The sequence below is a fragment of the Mirounga angustirostris genome, unplaced genomic scaffold (assembly GCF_029215605.1).
Source record: "Mirounga angustirostris isolate CCGP_5_RB_7025 unplaced genomic scaffold, mMirAng1.0.hap1 SCAF_4, whole genome shotgun sequence".
NCBI classification, from domain to species: Eukaryota; Metazoa; Chordata; class Mammalia; order Carnivora; family Phocidae; genus Mirounga; species Mirounga angustirostris.
In genome coordinates this window covers 152,804,932-152,825,589 of record NW_026991712.1, presented here as the reverse complement: position 1 = coordinate 152,825,589, position 20,658 = coordinate 152,804,932, and the positions used below count along the sequence as shown (strand labels likewise).

The following is a 20,658-nucleotide window of genomic DNA, read 5'->3' as shown; positions in this document are numbered from 1 at the left end:
ACTCCCACTCCCAAGCCCACCTCCAGTCCCCAGAGAGAGGACGGGGAGTGGTTAGGAGTTTAGGGAGGCTCTAGAGCCAGACTGCCACTTACATGAGCTGTGTATCCCTCTGCTAGTGACTTTACCTCTCTGGGCCTCAAGTTCCTCAATTTTAAGATGGGGATACTCATAGTTCCTAACTCATGGAGCTGTTGTAAGGATTTAATGAGTTAAAAGTGCTGAGAGCCTGGTGTACCATGAACCATCAATAAATATTCGCTATGATTGTTCAAACTTCTTTCTGACTCTGGCTCATGTCATGTGTGAGACAGGGGCTGAAACTGCACTGTGGTCACCTTTGTGGGCTGGTGAAGAAGGTTCCCGCATTACGGTTGGAGCATGGGCTGCATGGAACTTCCAAGTTCGAGGATCCTGTCATTGCCCCCCACAGAGCTGCCCAGCTTGGGCTAACGCCCATCATGCCTGCCCTGGCACCGTGGGCCACAAGTGGCCCCTGCCCTCAGGGGACACCTAGCCTAGGGGGGGACAGGAACCCCTCAGATGCCCAGTGACGGCTATCTGAGAGAGTAGGTGTGCCCTGGTGGGAAAGCAGGGGTAGGGGGCACAGCAAAGAGGTGCGCTCAAAGAAAGACGAGGACCAGGTGTGGGTGGGGCCGGGCATCCCCCAGGTGTCCTGCAGAGTCCTTCCACCCCCCGCTCACCAGGGTCTAAATCCTGAGCATCTCTCAGAATCTAACGCTCTTCCCATTCCCACTGCCCCAGCCCCCAACCTCACCTCCCAGCTTCCTTCCCAGTCCCCTCGCCTCCAGCCCAGCCCCTCCACTCTTGGCTGCCTGGTCACAGCCTGTCCCTACGAGGCTTCTTCATAACTTGCCCGCAGGCCTGAGCAGGAAGACAGGGTGCAGCCCAGCCATGCAGCACGGGGTCCGGTGGGCTTCGTGGACGGTGGCAGCAGGCCAGCCAGGCCCGTGCCCCCAGACGCCCCAGCTGCTCACCTGCGGATGGTCTGCCCCGCAGGTGTGTGCATCACCTCCAGCCCTGCTTGCCGAAGGACGTCGATGACCGTGTTGTTTCCCAGGAAATGACCTAGAACACGAGAGACAGAGTGGACTCAGCCACATGCCAAGTCACCGGCAACTGGGGACAGCCTCAGGCCAGGGACCAATGCCAAAGGTGGTACAGTCCTGGGGCCAGCTCGGCATGGGCCCAAATCCTGGCTCCGCTGCTCACCCGTCCTACGTCGCCAGGCCCCAGTTTCTGCGTCCCGTTCCTCTGTGGAGTGGGAATGATGCTAACAGCAGCCTGCACGTGTTGGGAGCATGGCGGGAACGGCGGCTGGCACTGCGGCAAAGGGTCACAAGTGTTTCCTGTGGCATCACTGCGCCTCGCACCCTGAGGCTGACCCCAGGCCCAGGCTGTAATAACCCGCGGGGCTGTCTCTGGGCACAGGTCCCAGGTGCCGGCGGCGGCCACCGCAGTTTTATACCAGAAAAATAAAGTGAATTAAGCCTGTGTAAAACAGACAACAGAAACAAGCGGCCGACAGTGGTCATGCCAGGCCCAGCTCCGAGAAAACCTCCTCCAAGAAGCCCTCAAGCCCTCAACAGGTCTGTGGTTCATCTTCGTAGGTTCTACCAGCAGCGCGAGGCTCCCTCTCTTAGCACGGCGGTGGGTTCTGTGTGTTCACGTCTGTCTCCCCACCAGGCGCCACAGGGCAGAGGATGGATTCATGGACTCATTTGTTCACTTTCTATCCAACATTCAGGGACCACCCATTATACCCCAGGCCCCGGGGTGGCCCCAGAAGGCTCACTAGGCGTCAGATTCTGGAGAAGGAGAGAGCAGCGCGTGGTTGCAACGGCCGCAGGTGCAGCCGACAGAGGCGGTGGCTCAGAAGGGGTCTAAAGCCGGAGCCGAACACCACCAAGCTGGCCCCTGCTGGGGGGGACGGTCTTCATCTCACCCCAACCCCTTAATCATTCATCCAACACACGCTTCTGCTGCACTTACTCCGAGGCCAGCTCTGGGCCGGTGGCTCAGAATACAGAGGCCTCGGCCCCAGATGGTCCCAGAAATCGCTCTCCTTCGGCAGGACTCGGGCAGGAGGTCTGCGAACACAGAAGGCTCTCCCGGCCTCCGGTTAGGAAGGGTCCTCGGGAGGCTAAGTGACTGGAGGCAGTCTCTGCTGGGAATCAGCACCCTGGCAAGCCTCTCGTCCTCCCTGGGCCTCGGTCCCCCCACCTGTTTGATGTGGGCAGAGTGGCAGTGGCCCCTTGTCGCCTCCTAGCCCGTGTGCCTGCCCTGCGGCCCCACTCACACGGGCAGCACGTTCCCCTCCGCTCCGCATTCAGCCCAGAACCTGGGGGGAAATCCCTGTGCCATTACTCTAATCGCCTGTGACAGGCGGTGACAGGTGGGAAGCCGGAAGGTCAGCACGCTGACAGCCCCAGGGGGGTCTGAGGAGAGCAGACAGTGGACAAGCTGGGTGGGAACGGAGAGGCTCCAGCACAGAGGGGGTGAGGCTGGGACTGCAGAGCAGGTGGATGGGGGGTGAGCCTGCCGCACTCTGCCGCCCACCCTGCACACCTCTGGGCCAGCTTCTGCGCTCTCGAGCTGGCCTGCCCCTGTCCCTGGAGTCCACCTTGGGATTACCGAGAAAGACCACTGGTCTGGGAATGAGAGACGCGGCTTCTAGTCCAGGACCCACCTCACTCACTTTGAGACCTCGGGCAAATCCATTATGCTCAAATGCTCTCGATGCCTCTGTGTACAAGGGAGGGATCCATGGGCTCCCCTGGCTCTCAGACTCTATGGCGAAGGCTTTGGTTTGACTCCAGACACTCCGACGAAAATGTATTCTCCCTCCCTTCTTCCCTTTCTTTACCGATTCAGTTCATTAATCTGACAAACATTGAGCAAGTGGACATCTAGTGCCAGCCAGGGGTGAAGAGACAGGGGCCTGTTCCAGGCACTGGGTCTCAGAATCAAGGTCTTTTGATCGGGGCTAAGTACTATGCGGAGAGAAGCACAACCTCAAGTCAGGGCAGACTTCCTGGAGGAGGCAGTGATAGCTGAAGGGTGGGATAAGAATTAGCCAGGTGAGGATGGGAGTTGGGCACGGGGTGAGGGGTGTTCCAGACAGGGGGAGCGGCATGTATAAGGTTAGGAGATAAGTGAGGCTCATCCGGGAAGCTGACTGCAGGACACAAACAGATACACAGGCATGAACAGTCCCTCCCAGGGCCCTGGCCTTCACCCAGTCCTGTTGAGGACGGAGACCTAAGCTCCTGGAATGGCTATGAGTCTCCTGAGCAAGTGGCTTTCCTGCCCCCAGCCCCAGTCTTCCTGAGTGTCAAATGGGCATGCATCCCTTCAGGGGGCTGTAAGGTCCTGATGAGGCAGGACGAGTGACTGTCCTTTGGAGAAGCCCAGCGTGCACTCCTGGGTGACACGCTAAGCCAGTCTTCGGCGGGACCCCAGAACCGTGCCCATTCTTGCCCACCCCGCGAGTGTGACGGAGCTGGGACCGGGCCTGGGCACGGTGGCCTTTGGCACGCGGGCTGCAGGAACTCACTGCCAACAGTTCTTGGAACTGACTTCTGGCAGCAAAGGCAATTCCTTCCCTGCCTCCATGGAGACCCTTTAAAGGCGAGGGCCTCCAGGCCCAGCAGAGGTCTGTCCTGAGGATGTCAAGTGCCAGGAGGGAGAGCAGGCTGCTGCAGGCTGCACGGGAGCAGCACAGAGTATTTACCGAGCAGTGTGACCTGCTCTGAAAGGAACATTCCTGATGCTGGTGGAGGCGGTGTTTGGAAGGGCCCAAGCCTTACAGAGCTCCAGCTGGATCCCAAGCGCTGCCTGACAGCGTTTCGGGGTCTGGTCAGCGCCCCATCCACGTCCTCAGCCTCAGCAGCTCAAGACCCTGAACAGAAGACTTCAGATACTTTGAGAAACTAGTTGGAAGCAATCAGCAATGAGTTTTTCAAATCCCATCTTTCCTTCTCTAAGCCAAACCCACCTTCACTTCCTTCCCTGTGGGGCAGAGAGACCACTGTCTGCACCTACCCCCCCGCCCTCCCCTGCCCCGGCAAGAGGCAGCTCCCGCACAGCTCCAGGGGGCGGCCCCCCCGAACCCCCGGCCCAGGACGGCACAGACCAGCCATCCATTCCTGAGCCTGTGCTCCCAGCACGGCCCCAGCCCTGCCCTCTCTGGGCCTGACTTCACAGGACCCCATGACACTTCTCTTCGTAGCCCTTTCACTGCCCCGTGTCCCCTACCATAGCGTCCTGCTCCCCCACAATCTGTGGACAAACCATCCACCATATGGTTTCAATGACCATACGGTGCAGACCACTCTGGAACTACCACTGCCCTAGCCCAGACCTGTTTGTCCGGCGGCCTACTGGACATCTCCACCTGACAGCCCCCAGAGCCTATAAAATCCAGCTCACCCTCCCCTCCCAGGATGTGTCTCAACTGAGCTCTGTTGTCCAAGTCACATGGGCCCTGTCTTGACCAATCAGTGACTGGAGTGCCCCTGATTTTTTCCTCCTAACCATGCTTGACCAGCCCAGGTCACCATCAGCTTCTGCCTGAGTCACTGCAGACATGGCCTTCCTTGTTAACTCTGCAGCTGGAATGATCTTCCCACGCTCCAGAGATGCCCCTGTCAGAACTCGTTCCCAACAAGTCATTAGAGGGGAGACTGTGAGTTTTTCGAGGGCAGGAGCCACATCTGATTCATCCTTGGCCCCAGGGCTAAGCCCGAGTCTGGCCCACAGTGGTGGCTTCGTGAATGTTTGTTGAATGAATGAATGAATGACAAGACCTGTTTCTCCATATCCTTGCCGTGATCTCATCCTAGCCCCAGAAGACTTGAGCTCACAGATCCGCTTCCCTTGTAGCCCCCGCCCAGACTCCTGGGGATGCTCCAGCAGATCCCACCAATCCCAGGAGCTTGGGCCTTGCACCAGCCCAAGTCAGGGCCCCGTGCCCACTGTCCCCAGGGGCTGGCAGACAGGGCCTAGGCTTGCCTCCAAGGTCACAAATCCCGAAAAAGTCACCACGCCCATCCTGGAACCTGCAGGGAAGGTGTGGCAAGTTTCCAAAGGGGCCCTACAGTGTTGGGGCTTGCCCAGGCTCCTGGGGTCTCCTGGCCACCGCTCAGCCGCTCCTTCCAGCACTGACAGCTGTTTCTGGCCCGCTCTCCACAGGGAGGCACGTTCCCTTTCATCCGCTGAGGCTACATGGATGAGGAGAGGAGGGAAGAGAGGGAGGACAGTGAGGGGGGTGGGGGGAGCGCGCAGAGCCACAGGGACAGAGAGTAGGGGAGAGGAGACAACAGAGGGGCCGGGAGAGAAGAGAGACTCTCCCAGGGAGAGACCGGGAGAGGGAGAGAGCGCCAGGACACAAGGAAACAGAGAGAAGACAGACAGATGAGAGGGGGAGAGAGGGGCTGGGAGACAGCCTGTCAGAGACTCAGAGACAGCGGGAGGGAGAGAGGGAAAAGGAGAGACACTGAAACAGAAAGCAAGAGATAGAAAAAGACAAAAACAGGGCAGAGATACAAAGAGACAGAGATAGAGAGGGAAGAAGAGAAGAGAAAAAGAACCCAGAAAAGAAAACATGGGGCATGGCGGTGGAGAGACTAATCTACTGAGGATATCACGGAAGGCTTCCCGGAGGAGGGACCCATGTAGCCAGGACTCCCAGGATGGGTGGGATGGAGGGAACATACGTGGTGGCGGGGCAGGAGGAGGACTATAGGTTTGTAAAACAGTGGGGCTGGCTTGGTGATTGTCTCCGGGACCCCACAAGCCACAGTACCATTAAAGGACATTCCTATACAAACAGGGGAAGTGTCCTGCTCCCATTGGGCACAGCCCCATGATGTGTTAGTGCAGAGAAAAGGCTCCCCTTCTTCCAGGTGTAAGCAGGCCAGGGCATCAGACTCGGCAAACGGAGCATAGGCTGGATCTAGCCTCCACCCATCAGCTGGCCTGGCCAGCCTGGCAGCCCCCATTTACCCTCCCGACATGGGAAGGCAGGGTAAGGCAGAGCAAAGAACCCTGTTGTGGGGTTAGAACAGAAAACCTCGCTCAACGGCCGACTGGCTGTGTGACCTCAGGCAGTTTGCTTCCCCTCTCTGTGCCTCAGTTGCCCTCCATGGTCTCATGGGTCTTCCCACCTCTATGATTCTATCACTGGATAACATGAACACAAACTCCTACTCGGTGAATCTCGTGGGTACACTGTGCTTCTCAAATGTCATTTCACTTCAGCCTTGTGGCAGCCTTTTGAGGCACCCCACAGTTTACAGACGTGGAAACTAGAGCTCAGAGAGAGGAAAGGACTTGCCCTAAATCACACAGCTGGTACAAGGCCAAGCTCTGACTTCTATCCAGCCATGTCCTAGCTCACTGCATGCTCTAGTACATTGCTCTGAAGTCAGCATCTGTGAGGGATCCTGCGTTCACATTTGGGGGGCAGGGAATTGTCAGCAATGCGTGTCTTTTCAGCGTTCACCAGATCGGAGAGAAGAGTGTTGTGAGTGCTCAGCAAGAAGAATACGCCAGTTAACAGGGTAATTTCAAGATAGTGTTGGGGGGCCGGGCAGAGGGGAGAACCAGATGTTCCCACAAAGGCTCCAAAGTAACACAGGCTCCCCTCGGCCAGCACACATGTTTTCTCTCCAGTGAGCCCACTGGGTTTCCAGTTTTCTCCTCCTGGAAGAGGGTCCCAAGCTCATATTTATGTTCTGTCTGAAATTAATGCAAGGGAAACTTTCAAATGCTAATCTAGCTGCCAGGATTAGCCAGCCGGATGCCAAGTGACAGAGGTGTTTGTTTTCCTGAGGAAGTGTGACAGGAGGGCTGGATGGAGGGACCTGGGGATGGACGGGCAACTGGGGGTACCATGGGGCTTTGGATCTCCCAAGCAAGGTCTGCCTGGGAAACTGGCAGAGTTGGGTTTCCTTTCCCCTATTGCACCAGCCAGCCAGGGCAGGGTGGGGGCATTTTTAGTTCAGGAAGGACTGAGAGGACGCCTCCCCTGCACCCAGTCTTGTGCTGGAGCTGAGACACATGGTCCCCACCCTGGAGGAGATCACAGTCCGGGTCAGGGTGGGGGGGACATGTATGCAAACCCTTACACAGCATCGAGAGCCCTGCAGTGAGGGAGGGCCTCCAGGGGCTATGGGGTTAAAAGGAAGGGCTTTCACGATGGAAGACTGAGCACTTGCAGGGGCACAAAGGGAAAAGGGGTCCACCACCGTGGTTCCAGGTTGATGGAATATGAAGTGGAAGGGGAGGCGGGCCATGCTGAGGTTCAGGGCAGTGGGACAAGCTATGGGATTCTGACTCATGGCAGGACAAGACTAAGAGGGCAGGTTTCAGCTGGGCCCAAAGAACACTCTCCCAGGCAACTGTCCAGCTCTGTAAGGGAGTGAGGCCTCCCTCCCTGGAGGTGTGTAAGCAGAGAGTCACTGAATGCTTATCAGGCCTGTGCAGAGGGGATTCAGACACCCTCCAGGGAGCTGGGCATATCCAGGTGGAACCCGATTCTGCCCCCTTTACCATCTGCTCCTCTCTGGAGGCTGCCAGAACCTAGGATGTCAGAAACAAAGAGCCCTGAGCCTTCGGCTGGTCAGCTCAGCTCTGCTGTTAAATAATGGGAGGATGGATACAAATACCAAGAAAAGCAACCCCACCTACCATTTCTCCAGAACTCAGACGGAACTGGACACTTGGATTCATAGTGTCACTTGACCTCACTGCGATGCTTCTGAGGCCAGCAGAACTGGCCCAGTGTCACACAGAGAGAAGGCGCAGAACTGGGGTTTGCCTGAGCCTGTTCATGGCTTAGAGTGCATCTGTTTAAAGGGCACTTCATGGGGGCAGCTGCAGAGGCGGGGGCTCCCTGGGCACAGGGCATCCTCCCTCTAGGGCTGGAGCTGCTGCTGGGCCTCTGACACCTGTCTGACAGTTGCCCAGTTTGGGGGTCTTGTTCAGACCTCCCCCAGTTGTGTCCTTCCTCTTAGAAACATGCCCCCCATCCCCCACCAGGCCCATCCCTCCACGCCAATCCTCTTGGTTCTTCTAAAATCCCCAGGGTTTGAGCCTTTTCATTCTCTGGACCAGCTCGTCTTTCAGTTAATATTGTTTAGAGGTGAGGAAGTCTCCTCCATGCACCCTACCCTATCAGTGAGGACATAAGCCCTGGGGGTTTCAGCAGTGTCTCCTCCACAAGCCCCTCCTGGGATCTCCTACATGTCAGGCATGAGCCAGGCCCTGGGGACCCTGAGATGGGTCAGACATGGCGGCCTTTCCTCCTGGGGTCCGACACCACTCTAGACCCAAGGGATCACTGTGCAGAGGGGTTCGAGATCACAGTGAGGCTCTGGGGGAGAGCCCCAGAGACAGAGCCTGTGATGGGTTATGTGGCTGCAGGGTGTGGCACCCAGCCAGGAGCTCACTGTGGCCAAGGTAACTGCTCCACGACATCCAGAGGCTCCTCTCCTGGAATTATAGCACCTGGGACCCGGGAGAGCTCCCTGTTGGCCAATCTGCTCCTGAGCCTCACTGTCACTTGGAGCCGTGACCTATCTGGGTCCTCAGAGGCCACAGAGCACCTCTGCCTTCCCCCACCCCCTCTGCCCCGGGTGGCCCTGCTCTCTCCTGGGTTGGGGGAGTCCTGTGGGCTCTGACAGGTGAGGACTTGGAAGTATTAATAACACCAAGAGCTCACATTTATCCAGTGACGGTGCTGTCCCAGGCACTGAGCAGTCCAAGGACCAGCCCCCTGACTGGGGGAAATTTGACGTCGGAGAAGTGAAGCACCTGGTCTGCTCAGGCTACTTCCTCTAAGGAGAAGCGCTAGGTTTCCTACTCAGGCAGTCTGGTTCCAAAGCCCATGCTCTTAATCGAGGCCATTTCCTTCTCCTGCCTTCCCTACGCGGCCCAGCAAGAGTGCCGAACCCATGGCCGACGTTCCTTAAGTCCCGGCTCACTGACAGATCCAGCCTGGGACATGGGTCCTCTGTTCTTTCCTCCCCCCCATCCCAGAGGGCAGGGTTGGCTCCAGGGAGGGACAAGCTAGCAGATGGGATGTTCCTCTGGGCTGAAACAGGAAGGGCGACTCTGGCCAAGGATCACAGCTCGGAGCAGGCGTGCCAGCAGCCAGATGTGAACATGGTGGGGAGTAGGCTCCTTTGAAGCTCTGTTGGAAATTCTGAAACACTTCCGGATGCTGTGGCCTCATGTTCCAGCGTGGGGAGTATGGCAGGCCATGGGCGTTCCCCTGGGAGAGGAGAAAGCGGCTGGGTGTGTGCTGCCTGTTAGCTGTGCCCCTTATTTCTAAGGTGAAAGAGGCCCTACACGGGACATGGCTGTTCTTCTATGCTCAGCCATGAGCTCTGTTCCTGAGGCTGCCGAGTGGAGAACCCCAGCGGGAGGGAGGCGGGTGTGGTATTGTCCCGAGGACTGTGGGGATGATGAGGAACTGGAAGGCAGCTGGACCAGCACCAGGAAAATTTTAATTGGTTCTTACCTCCTCCAGGAAGCCTTCTCTGATTTACCTTCCCTCCTAGACTGGGAGATGACAAAGGGGCTCGGCACAAGCAGGGCTGTGATTAGGAAATCCCACGGGGCTGTGGGAGCCTAGAGAGGAGGTCATGGAAAGCCCAGGCAGAAGAGGAAAAGGGTACTGTCAGCAGAACAGAGGTCCAAGCAGCAGCTGGATCTTTTTTGGGGGGTGGGGGGACTGGCCATCAGTAAGAATGGCCTATCAGCGTGACCATCATTTCACTCCAGTTCTGTGTCTCTCACTTCCCATCTGCACCTCGATTTACCCGTCTGCCAAATGGAATAATAAATACCATCCTGTCTCCCTCCAAGAGGAATTGAGGACATAAAAGTCATATGAATGTCCTTCAAGCAGAATGGTGCCACTTGCAGGGAGCTGTGGCCGCTGTTATTAATGAGAAAGATGTTACTGGTGTTTGGGGCACTGGGCTCCTATCCCTTCTCTCGAGCCGGGGCCTTCACCACCAATCGGCTTCTGTGTCCCGGCCCCCGGTGTGCTGCTGAGTGGGGGCCTGCAGCGCTTGGGCTGGGGCAAGGAAGACTCCCAGCACGCTGTCCCTGTTGCTCACACTGCCCGCCTGAGAACGATTTCTGCCTGGACTTCTGCTTCTCATGGGGGCCGGCGGCCATAGCCCTACCGAGAGGGGTCTCCAGGGGCTGGAAGCTCTTAGCTCCAAAACCCTCCCACGAATCCCAGAGTGACTGAAGCAAACTATACTAGAAGGTGAGAAGGCTGGGAGGATAGGATGGTGGGTGTTAGAGCCACCCTGCCCTAGAAAGACAGGGTCAAAGGGCTTTGGAAGGCCAGAAGGTAGAAACATATTCAGATTATAGCACTTTAGGGGTCTGGAATGTACGGTAACCACTGGCTCTAGAGTTTGAAAAGAGTGGGCCCTAGTGGTTATCTGGTCCACCTTTGAGTCTGGTTTGTATCTCAACCCAGCTCCTTCAGCTCCTGCATTACTTAATCCATTCCAGATTCCGGAATAGCTGATAAATGAACACATCTCAAGGAGGCCCAGTTCCCTGGAGCTAGGGACAAAACTGTAATTTTCTTTTAGTGCCTGGGACTGAGGCCTCCCTATCCCTCTGGGGCCTGGGGCCTAGGAGATACTGTGTGACTAAATGGAATGAACTTGATTCTGGGCGATTTGGTCTAGTATGCCTTTGTAGAACATCTCCTAGGCGTTGGCGATTCTGAGAAGCTATGGGCCCTGCCCTGGGGTAGCGCGCATGCAGTGGGATGCTCAGTGAGCAGTGGGTGCTAGGATCAAATCAGGAGAAGGCCCAGGGGACAGCATTTACATTTACACCCTAGCTGTTCAGTGTTGCTGTAGAAAATCTTGCAGCCTGTGACTGGAGCCCCTCAGAGGTTCATGGGCTCTCATCGCCAGTCAGGGGTCTGGGTCTGTGCTCCTAGCCATCAAAGCAGATAGGCGGCAGACGTGTGCCCTCCTCCGGGGCCACGGCAGGCATCACTAACCAATCAGGACCTCTTCTCTGCTGAGCCCCGATGTGGTTTTATCATCCCTCACACCACCAGGCTCCAGGCAGCCACCACCCACCAATCACAGTTGGCCCATGTGATGAGACCTCTCTAACTTCCTGTCCATGCCAGTTCTTATGGCCAGTCTGGCTTGCATTTAGGCCAAATGGTCTCTCTTTAAACCAAGAACCCTCCACTTGCTTCCTCTTTTTCTACAGATGACTTTACCCTCCCTAGAGAGGAGTTCTGATTAGAAAGCCACCAGGTGACTTTTCCATTAGCAAATCACCCATCTGCCGGCCTTCTCCCTCCTTCCATTACAGGTGAGGAAGTGCCCTTCTCTACCCACGGCCAGACCCTCGACTTGAGCTCTGGTCCCCCCACCCTTCCTGCCTTTTCTGAAGCCTGGGCTAGTAATTTCCCCACTGAGCAGCCTCACCCCTCCTATGACATTCTTTCCATCATGTTTCAGGCGTGCTCAATTCTGTCCCACCGTAAGAAAAGCGGGGTGGGTAGGGGGAATGATATAGTTACCAGCTTTTACTTTGGCCAAGTAAGGGCTCTGAAAGCTCCCTTTGCCTTATATCACCATTTTTGTTTGTTTGTTTGTTTTAAAACAAAAGATGTTTAACTTCGAACATGGTAGAAAGGAGATAATTTCAGAATATTAGATAAGCCTGTAAATTGAATAAATGTAGTTAATAAAAACTCACCACCTAGTACTATTTTTCTAAGTTATTTATAGAGCAGAAGAAACCCAAGAAATCCAAGAACCTGCATGAGATCTGTGGGGGCCTTGCAGGATCAGCTTGTCTTTGAGCCTGATAGACGAGAATCAGGTCTTCCCTCCCTTTGGGCTGGCACTCCTCCCCATGACAGTGGCCTAGTCATTCCAGAACGTCGGGGTTTGCACACTGGCCACAGCCACCTCCTGGAGAGGCAGGGCTTCCGTCTGGGCCCCTAGATGTCACCCAGGCCGGCTCAGAATTGTCACACATATTCACACACCAGTTGCCACTGAACAAGATCCACAAGGGGTCAAATAGTGCCACCACTCTTCTGTGGGATGTGCCAGATAAAAGGATGCCCTTCCCACAAAACCTTCCACAGTTCTGGAATTCTAGAGCAAGGGCACCACGTATGGAGGAAATGCTTGGGACTGGGACCCTAGAAGCCAGGGTTCAAGTTGAAGGTCTGCCTGCATGGCCTTGAGGAAGCCATTCTTCCTCTCTGGGACTTAGCTTTCATCTGCAGAATGAGTATAATAAAGCCCATCTCATGGTGTTACCATGAAGATCAAAGGTAATATAATCTCAGAGCCTGGAGTGGTGGCTGGCACACAGTAGGAGTTTTTATTATAAAGATCCCTCTACTGTGGTAGAGAATTTTAACCCTGTGATTGAAAATGCACATATTTAGCACAATCTGACAAGGCAGGTATATTATCCCTGTCTTGCAGATGAGAGACTGAGGCCCACAGAGGTGACATGGCTTTCCTGGTGTCTCTAAGCTGACAGTGGTAGAACCCCACTTTACACCCAAGCATCCTGACACCAAACCTCTTTCTCTTTGTACCGAATGTCTCCGTAGAGCAGAAGGGAGAAGGGGCGGCCGACTGCCCCTCGGCACTGGAGACCCCAGTCTGTGCCCGGGGGCTTCCAGGAAGGGCTGCTGGAGCAGAGGTGGGCCGAGGAAGGCCTGAGAGGGGACTGCAGAGGCCCCCGACAGTGGCGTGTGGAGCGGACTGCTGTGTCCGCAGGCCGGCTGCAGGTTGCATGCTGCCCGAGGGTGTTTGTGCCCGCCTTGCACGTCAATCTCCAGCCTGCCATAGGATGTGGGGCTCGGGCGTTACTTGGCCATAAGAAGGCAGTGAGGTGGGCGTGGACTTTTCTCGCTACGGATCGTGTGTGGGCATGTTCTGCACCAAAACAGGTCTGTGCAGTGGGCTCCCTGACTGCACATAAGAACAGAGCCCCTGGATCATAGCTCCTGGGTGCAGGGCTCCGGTCCTGGCTCTCTCCCTGACTTGCCATGAGCTTCACCCAGATCTTGGCCTATTGGGCCCTCAGTCTGTCCGGGGCTCTGATGAGGCGGGCAGGCTTGAGCTTAGAGGCTGCAGCCAGCTTTGAAATTCTCAGACCATTGTTTCAGGAGGGGCTGAGCCTCAGCGGCAGCTTCCAGCAAGATCTGCACTTGGCTCTGGGCTTATTATTGGACAGCAGACCTCTGAGAGCCGAGGTGGGGCTCGCGTTGGCCTGACTCTACCACTGTCGTGTCCACCAGGCCCAACGAGACCAGGAGGGGAGGAGCCGGTCAACATTTGTTTGTTCATGTGTTCATGCCTTCACTCATTCATTCTTTCATACACTCATCAAGCTTGAAACCTGTTACATGCTACTGAAAACACAGATGGCCACATGGTGCGGGCCCTCAGGGAGCTCGAGGCGGGCGATGGGGATGGACAGAGTAGACGGATGTGAGTCTTTCTGGCGGTCTGTCAACAGGACCAACCAGGGACCCGCTGGATTGCAGAGATGGGGAGGAAACTAGAGGTGGGCATGGTGCTTGCGTGCTGGTCGAGTACCTGAGTGGGCATTTGTGTTTCCACGGACTTGGGTTTCAGGAGAAGCAGGCCAGTGCCCAGGGCCGCCCGCACTGCTGTGATGTTCATCTCCAGGCTCCCCTGTTTCCTCACCCACAGGAAAGAGCTAGGCTCAGACCCCGGGTGGCTCTGGTCTCGGGCCCTGGGACCGCTGGGGCAGGCGGCCCTACCACTCAGGTGGGCCATGTGGAATGCTGGAGCTCTTACTGGCCTCCCTCAGGGATCATGCTCACCGGGAGGCTGGATCCGCTCAGAATGGCTCCCCTTCTGCAGTCAGTGGGGGACCATTCCGGAGCAGGAGCACTGCCCAGATGCCCATGGAGGGAGGAGTAGGGAGGCAGCTGGATGGTGAGAGGGTGTGTTGGGGAGCACTTCCTCCCCTCACCATCCCCAAACCTGTCCTGACTCATGCCAGGTCCCCAGTAGGTATCCTGCACCTGGAAGGTAGCCTGGCCCTCTCCACGTGGTTGGTCAAGGTCCTGCTCCTGCTGGCTTCTCCAGATACCCCAACAGGAATCCCTCTCTTCTCTGAAAACTGTTCGAATAGTCCCTGGAGTCACCAGCGGCCCCCGTGCTTTCTGAATCCTTCTGTTCAGATGCGTAAACTCAGGCTGTCAGAGGGGAACAGGCCGTGGTCGTGCTCCATTGCTAGCCGGGATTCGTTCTGTCCAGCTGCAGGGGTGGCTCGCCGACGCTGTCCCATGAGCCGCCCCCATGCTGAGGGCCACAGAGGAGGGAAGACAGGCATAGTCGGAGGACCCTGGCCCTCCCCTTGATGTGTATGGGGTTGAATGGCGGGGCGGGGGAGGCAGGCCTCCCCCAGCAGACACACCCCACTGCAGGATCAGGACCAGCCCGGGCTACAGGGACCTGAGCGGGCAGGCGGTGCGCAGGCCAGGGGCCGCGGAAGGAGGGCGGAGAGGCAGTAGCCGTGAGTGCTCTCGCCCGCCCCCCCACGGTGGTCCCTCTTCCTTCATTGTCATGCAGCAGGGGGTGGACTGAGCCCACATGAGTAAGACATACATTTCTATCCTGTGGCTCTGGAGCCAAAGCTGACTGATAAAGGAGGCAAATGCCATCCCCTGGTCCCATCATCACGGGAGACAGCCACAGGGAAAGGAAGGAGTGAGGGAGAAGAGGGAAGAGGAGACCGGGGGCGGGGGGCGGGGGGCAGCAAGCCTTGCACCTGGACATCCGGACTTCCCTTTGCACAGAGACGCCAGAGCCCCCAGGAGAAGCATCAAGCTTATGGCCCACGGTGGGATGACAAAGCGTGTATTAACCGTCCTGATGCTTGGGATGACAGTGAAGCTAGCTGCCATTCTGAGTTCCTGCTATTAGGTTACTGAAGTGTTACTGCTAATCTTTATAACTCTTTCACATGATAGAGATTTTTAATTCATCAGCTAGTCATTGCTATCACTGTCCATTCATAGAAGAGGGGTCTGCGCCCTTGGTGGTACTGTGCCAAGGTCACATAGCCCAGAGGGAGCTGGACCGGGCCGTGGGGTGCCAGAGCCCGCCTCTCCCCACCAGGCCCCGTGGCGCTCCTAGGCTTGGCCCTGGCTCTGCTGGGTGGGCTCAAGGCTGGGCTGGCCATGGGAGCCAGCCTCTGTTCTGGGCGCTCAGCATGGCCTCCTGGGGCATGAAGGGGCCCCAGAAGCTGTCCTGGCCCTGGCAGGGCCACCCCTTTTGCCCATGGGGCCTATTAGGGAAGAACCCCTGGCTAGAAACAAGAGAAGTGTGGGGCATGGCTTCTCCTGCTCCATTCTGGACCTCCACGTTTTCCTTTAGGAAGGAGCGGTCAGGAGAGGGCCTAACAAATCTCCCAGCCCTTAAAGATTCTGCAAATACTCCCTTCCCCATCCGGCCCAACCTGCTCCGAAGGCAAAGAAGCAGATCTTGTCTTCATTCTCCTGCAGAAGCGCCATGACCCTCTTCCCCATCCGCTCATTCCTCTTGTAGATGAGCTCGTGGCGGAAGTAGCTGTCGATCTCCTGCGCTGTCACCTGCTCATGCGGCGGGAGCGTGGTGTTGATGAAGCTGGGCAGCTGCAAAGGCCAGACAGAGGTGCCCTCAGTGCTCCCAGGGCAAAGACACCAAGCCCAGCGGAGCGGGCCACTTACCTTTCTTAAATGGCCCACAGAGTGGGCTATACCTTTTGTCTGGGTTTTTCATCAATTCCAAAAATGCTTTGAGAGGAGTGTGGTTATCCCGGTTTTACAAATGAAGAAAGCAAGAGTGGAAAAATCCAGAGACGTGTGCAAAGCCTCACAGCTGGTGGGGTGCAACACAAGGAGGTATGGCTGCTGTGTCTCTGCCTTGTCGACCCTCTGCTTCCAGAACGCAGAGGGCCTGGGAGGCAAGACGGCTCTCGGCTCCTTTACTGTCCTCCCTTCAGCACCCAGCCCGGCGTGCAAGGAATTCGGGTCAGCAGGCGGATGTGGAGGGTCAGCTGAGCTGCCTGGTGTAGCAGGAAGACCACAGAGTACAGGATCAGGCTGACCTGGATTCAGGCCTCGTTCTGATGCTGTGTGACTTTGGTCAAGTTACTTAACTTTCCTCAGCTCATTTCCTCATGTGTAAGATGGGGATTAGATGAGATGGTGGGTGCTGTCATGGGCTGCGTTAATAGCCCAGCCCACCCTACAGAGAAGACAGGAGAGGTCACAGCCTCCGGTTTCCCCAAGACCTGAGCCCTGGCTGGCCACCACCATCTCTCCATTCCCAGCTTCACTACTTGCCAGGGCAGAACCAAATCCCTCCAGCCCTTCTTAAAAACATCAACTACAGGACCACAGCTGCCTCCCATAATGATGGTTCATTCCACAACCTGGCTTGGAACTTTCCACATTTCTCAGCTCTGGGCCCACTGTTCACACCCAGTTCTGTGGCTGGGGGCAAGCGTCACTGACATGTTATTGAACTAGGCAGAGGGCTCTTTGAGTCCAGGGACAGAGCCGTTGTCATTCCTGGGCCCCCAGTGCCTGACACACAGTAGGTGCCCAGAAAGGTTTCTGGAACCTTGAACATAAAATTGCACTGTCCTCCCTCACTGCATTGCCTCTTCCTGGGTTCCTCCATACCCAGCGTTTTGTCTTTTCAGCCTGGATGTCAGGTCCAGGTGTCCTAGCACCGTGGCCTCCAAGGGTGGGCGGGGCCTGAGAAAAAGCCACGAGCCACGGCGGAGATAGAGGCATGAGTCAGAACATCCTCCCTATTTCCCCATAACCGCTCACTGTCATTCCACCTTCCAAGCTCTTGTGCACAGGATGTCTTCCACCTGGAGTCTCCTCTTCCACTTCTCTCTTCATCAACTCAGGCTAACGCACAGAACACGAGGCCTCACTGACTGATGGGCTAGCTAGGTGGAGAGTTGGCATGAGGAGATTAAAGTCCTGCAGGGCTTAGCCCCCAAGGGTCATGCGGCCCAGCCACATGGCTTTTAGAGCCACTGACAAGTTGTCAACACTCTTTCTGAGGAAAATGGAGACGTCAGCAGAGGCTGAGCCTTCAAGGATTTGGATAGGGCCAGGACATCTGTCTCTGATATCTGCCTGCCAAGCACCAGGGTGCTCCCAAGAGTGGGAGGGGAGGGGCTTCTCTGATTCACTGTTCTGGGATGACAAGGCAATGCTATGACTGATAAAACCGTTAACTTATTCAGTGCACAACCTGCACAGCTGTATGCAGCAGCCCTGCCAGTACCCAATCAGAGATTGGTGCCCAACCAGAGTCGGTGTTTGGTAAATGGATAAACAAAGGAATGGAGCTCCTACCCCTTCTGCCAATGATGGAAGGGATGATTGGCAGCCCTGACAAAGCAGGACACATTTGGACATGATACAGCTCCAGGAAAGGCTTCTGAATGGGGGAGGAGTTGTGGCTCAAAAGGGTTATTTCTGGAGGCATGGCCCTCTCTGTTTCTCAGGTATGGGAGAGAATGTGGGATGATGTTGTACCAAGAAATAAACATTTGTTCCATCAGTGAATGAATGCATGAAGAATGAGCTGAGAGGCAACAGGTGGTTATGAAGGCAGGTCCTGGCTTCAGACAGCCAGGATAACTTGGGATGGAATCCTCCTTTTGCCACTTACCAGTTGGGTTGCCTCTCTATAACTGGCAAGTTATTTGTACTGTCTGAGACTCTGTGTCCAAATTGGTAACATGGGAGTAATATATATTGTTGTAGGAATTAAATAAGATCAGTTTTGGAAAGTGCTTATTAGCACAGTGCAGAGCACAAAAAAAGTCTTGACTAAATGTCAGCTTTGAACAACTAGCCTGGGGGCTGGAGCTGGCTTCATCATTTTCCCCTACAATGGCAGAGGCTACAGTGAAGGGTGGCCTTGAGCAGGGGGTAGAGACAGAGATGACAAATAGAAGCCCTCAGAATCACCAGAGAGCCATGAAGGAAGCATCCTATTTTCCTTCCCTTCTGCCAAGCGTCCTGGCAGAGGCTCTTCCTCACCATGAATGTGCATTTGTGGAAAGATGAATCTTGATTCATTCCTTAGGGAGCTAAAAAAGTTTAACAAGGACAAAAACCAGAGAGTTCAATGTCAAAGCCACGAAGGAGTTCGGCTAGCCACCAGGGTTTCTGGGACTGCCCGGCAGCTGGCTGACATTCTCTGCATGTTTCATGCTGATGGGCCCTGGTTCCATGCCAAGGATGGGACTTGGGTTTGGGCCCAGGCTGGGATGGAAACAAATTAATGATGTCATTAGACTTGTCAGGAGCCTTAAATCTCCCACAACAAGTTTAAGTGCAGGATGCACCATAGAATTTGAAAGAGGACATGTCAGGTCCCTGGGGTCCTAGAGCCATGAGTCCGAGGTGGGACGATGAAGTAGATGGGCCAGGCAGGGCTGGGGTGGGGCCGTGGGGAGTGACTTCAGTGTAGGCTCCCCTGGCCTACAACCAGGACAGGGTCAGATCTGGTGGTCAAGTGCTAGGGTCTACTGACGTCACTGACCTCAGTGGCCTCATCCCTTCTCTTCAGCCCATCCATCCAACAGACAACTTCCACAAACTTCTGTGAGCATAGCCGTGTCAGGCTAGGGGTCACAGAGCACCCTCAGACTGGGTCTGCTGCCCTGGATGAGGCTCACAGCCCAGTGAGGGAGTCACTGTGGGGTCCATGCTTTGAGAGGGATGTGGGAGTGTGGAGGGGGCACCTCACAGATAACCGTGTGTCCTGCTTTGTCCAGGATGGTCCAGTTTCATGGCTAAGGTAGACTGCCCCATGCCTGTTAATTTTTCTGACCCTTAATTATATTTGACCTTTCACTCTCCAAAGTGTCAGGGGACAGATGATAAGTATATGGCTGCTGTCCACCTAACACAGGCTGAGGGCTCAGACAGCGCTTCCCTTGGGTCACCCTGTGATCGTGGGCACTGATGGTGCAAGTGACTTGGGAGCTTTGGGAGGTTGGGGCATGAGCCATTTCTGAAGGTGAAATGGTGGGGTGGGGAGGCAAGAGAGATCAAGACAGAGGTGCAGCCAGCCCCTGTCCCCCATCCTGGCCCCTGCACATGTCAACCCTAGCCTCTAGAGGCCACTGCATCATCCTCTGCTGTGGCCAGAGACATCTTTCTGACCACGTCCCTCTCCCGCTTGAACTCCAGGGCTTCTGCCCCTCAGCAGGCATTTTCACCCCCCACCCCCTATGATCTGCCCCCTGCTCTGCAGATCATTCCTCAGGACCCTCCACATCCCCCCACAACCAGGAAGCCAGCCCCTCCCTTTGGCCCCGCCCGGTAAGCTCCTTTCTCAAGCCTAGTTCCAACACCACTTTCTCCCTGCCTACGGGCGGTGACCGTACCCCTACAGCCTGTGTGTCCTCAGCTCCCCACAGCTTTCGAGGCCTCTCGCTACTGAGGCAGCCCCATGTCACCCGGACCCTTTCACCATCAGCGCACGGCCCTGGATTTAGCCTTGCTACCCCGACTCTAGGCTTTTCTCTGTCTGGGGGCAGAGCTGCCTAATTCCTCCCTTGGGGGCTAGACTCTGCCTGTGTACCCAGGGGGTCCAGGGGAGTGTCGCCCAGTTTGCTATTCTAACTGGGTGCACCTTTCCAACTACACCCTCTGTCCCGCTTCAAGGACGGGCACTGCCAGGGGACCCCCAATGCAGTTCACCTGCCAGAGACAAATCAGTGGTTCTGGATACAGGCTCAAAGTAAATCTGAGCTTGCTGTTGCCTGAGGTCATCCCCTTCTTCCCTCTCGCAGCTCCTTGCCAGCCGCGGCCGCAGCAGGGCCCTGTCCTGCTCACCCCTGCCCCCAGCCCAGCTACTTCGTGCCCAGGCTACCCTGAGTGCTGACCAGGTTCCTGCAGCCACAGAGTTCACCGGCCTCTCTCCCAGCGAATGACGCAGGGCGGGCTCTGGCACAGAAGCTCACAGATCGGAATCGGGGCTCTCAGAGTCCTGAGCCTCCTCTGCAGGGTCTCTGGATCCTTCCTTTTACGGCCTCCACTGCCCAGAGCACAACACACCCTCACCTTCGCTCCCTGGACAGCCGTTCCCCGATACACACTCTGCGGCCCTGCCCTGGGCCTGGGGACGGAGGGAGGCGCGGCACGCTCTTGCCTCAGGGAGTTCTGGCTCTAGACGGTGGCAGGTGCACACAGAACCTCTCAGCCTGGTCCCCGGCTACACCTCCAGCCCAAACTCACACCCCTCCTCCTGCTCTCTCTTGCCTCTGCTGGAACATTCCGCTTCCTCCTGCCTGTGGCCAAGTTAGGTTCTTCCCTGACCTCTCACCTTGCAGACATCCTTTCTTCTTGCCCTAAACTCTTGCTCCTGCCACAGGCCTCAGCTGCACCCACTACTCTCCCTTGGAGCAAGGATCACACTTGGGTGCTATTGCTCATGGAACGTCCCCTTCTCTCCCGTCCGCCCCACTAGGGCGGCTCTCTCTGGCTGCCCTGCCCCCCACCGTCCCATATCCCTTTTCATAGCACTGGGCCTGGTATTTACAACCCAC

The 20,658-nt window shown here is 56.2% G+C and overlaps 1 protein-coding gene across 4 annotated transcripts in view; it reads right to left on the bottom strand.

Moving 5' to 3' along the window:
- TRABD2B (TraB domain containing 2B) overlaps positions 1 to 20,658 on the bottom strand; it is a 208,515-nt gene that overhangs the window by 16,034 nt on the left and 171,823 nt on the right. For all 4 annotated transcript variants that reach the window (XM_064589178.1, XM_064589179.1, XM_064589177.1 and 1 more), the window contains 2 exons: positions 15,544 to 15,718; positions 996 to 1,086 (listed from right to left, as the gene is read on the bottom strand). In XM_064589178.1, the coding sequence (XP_064445248.1) occupies positions 996 to 1,086; positions 15,544 to 15,718 (266 nt within the window). The remainder of the gene's footprint in view (positions 1 to 995; positions 1,087 to 15,543; positions 15,719 to 20,658) is intronic.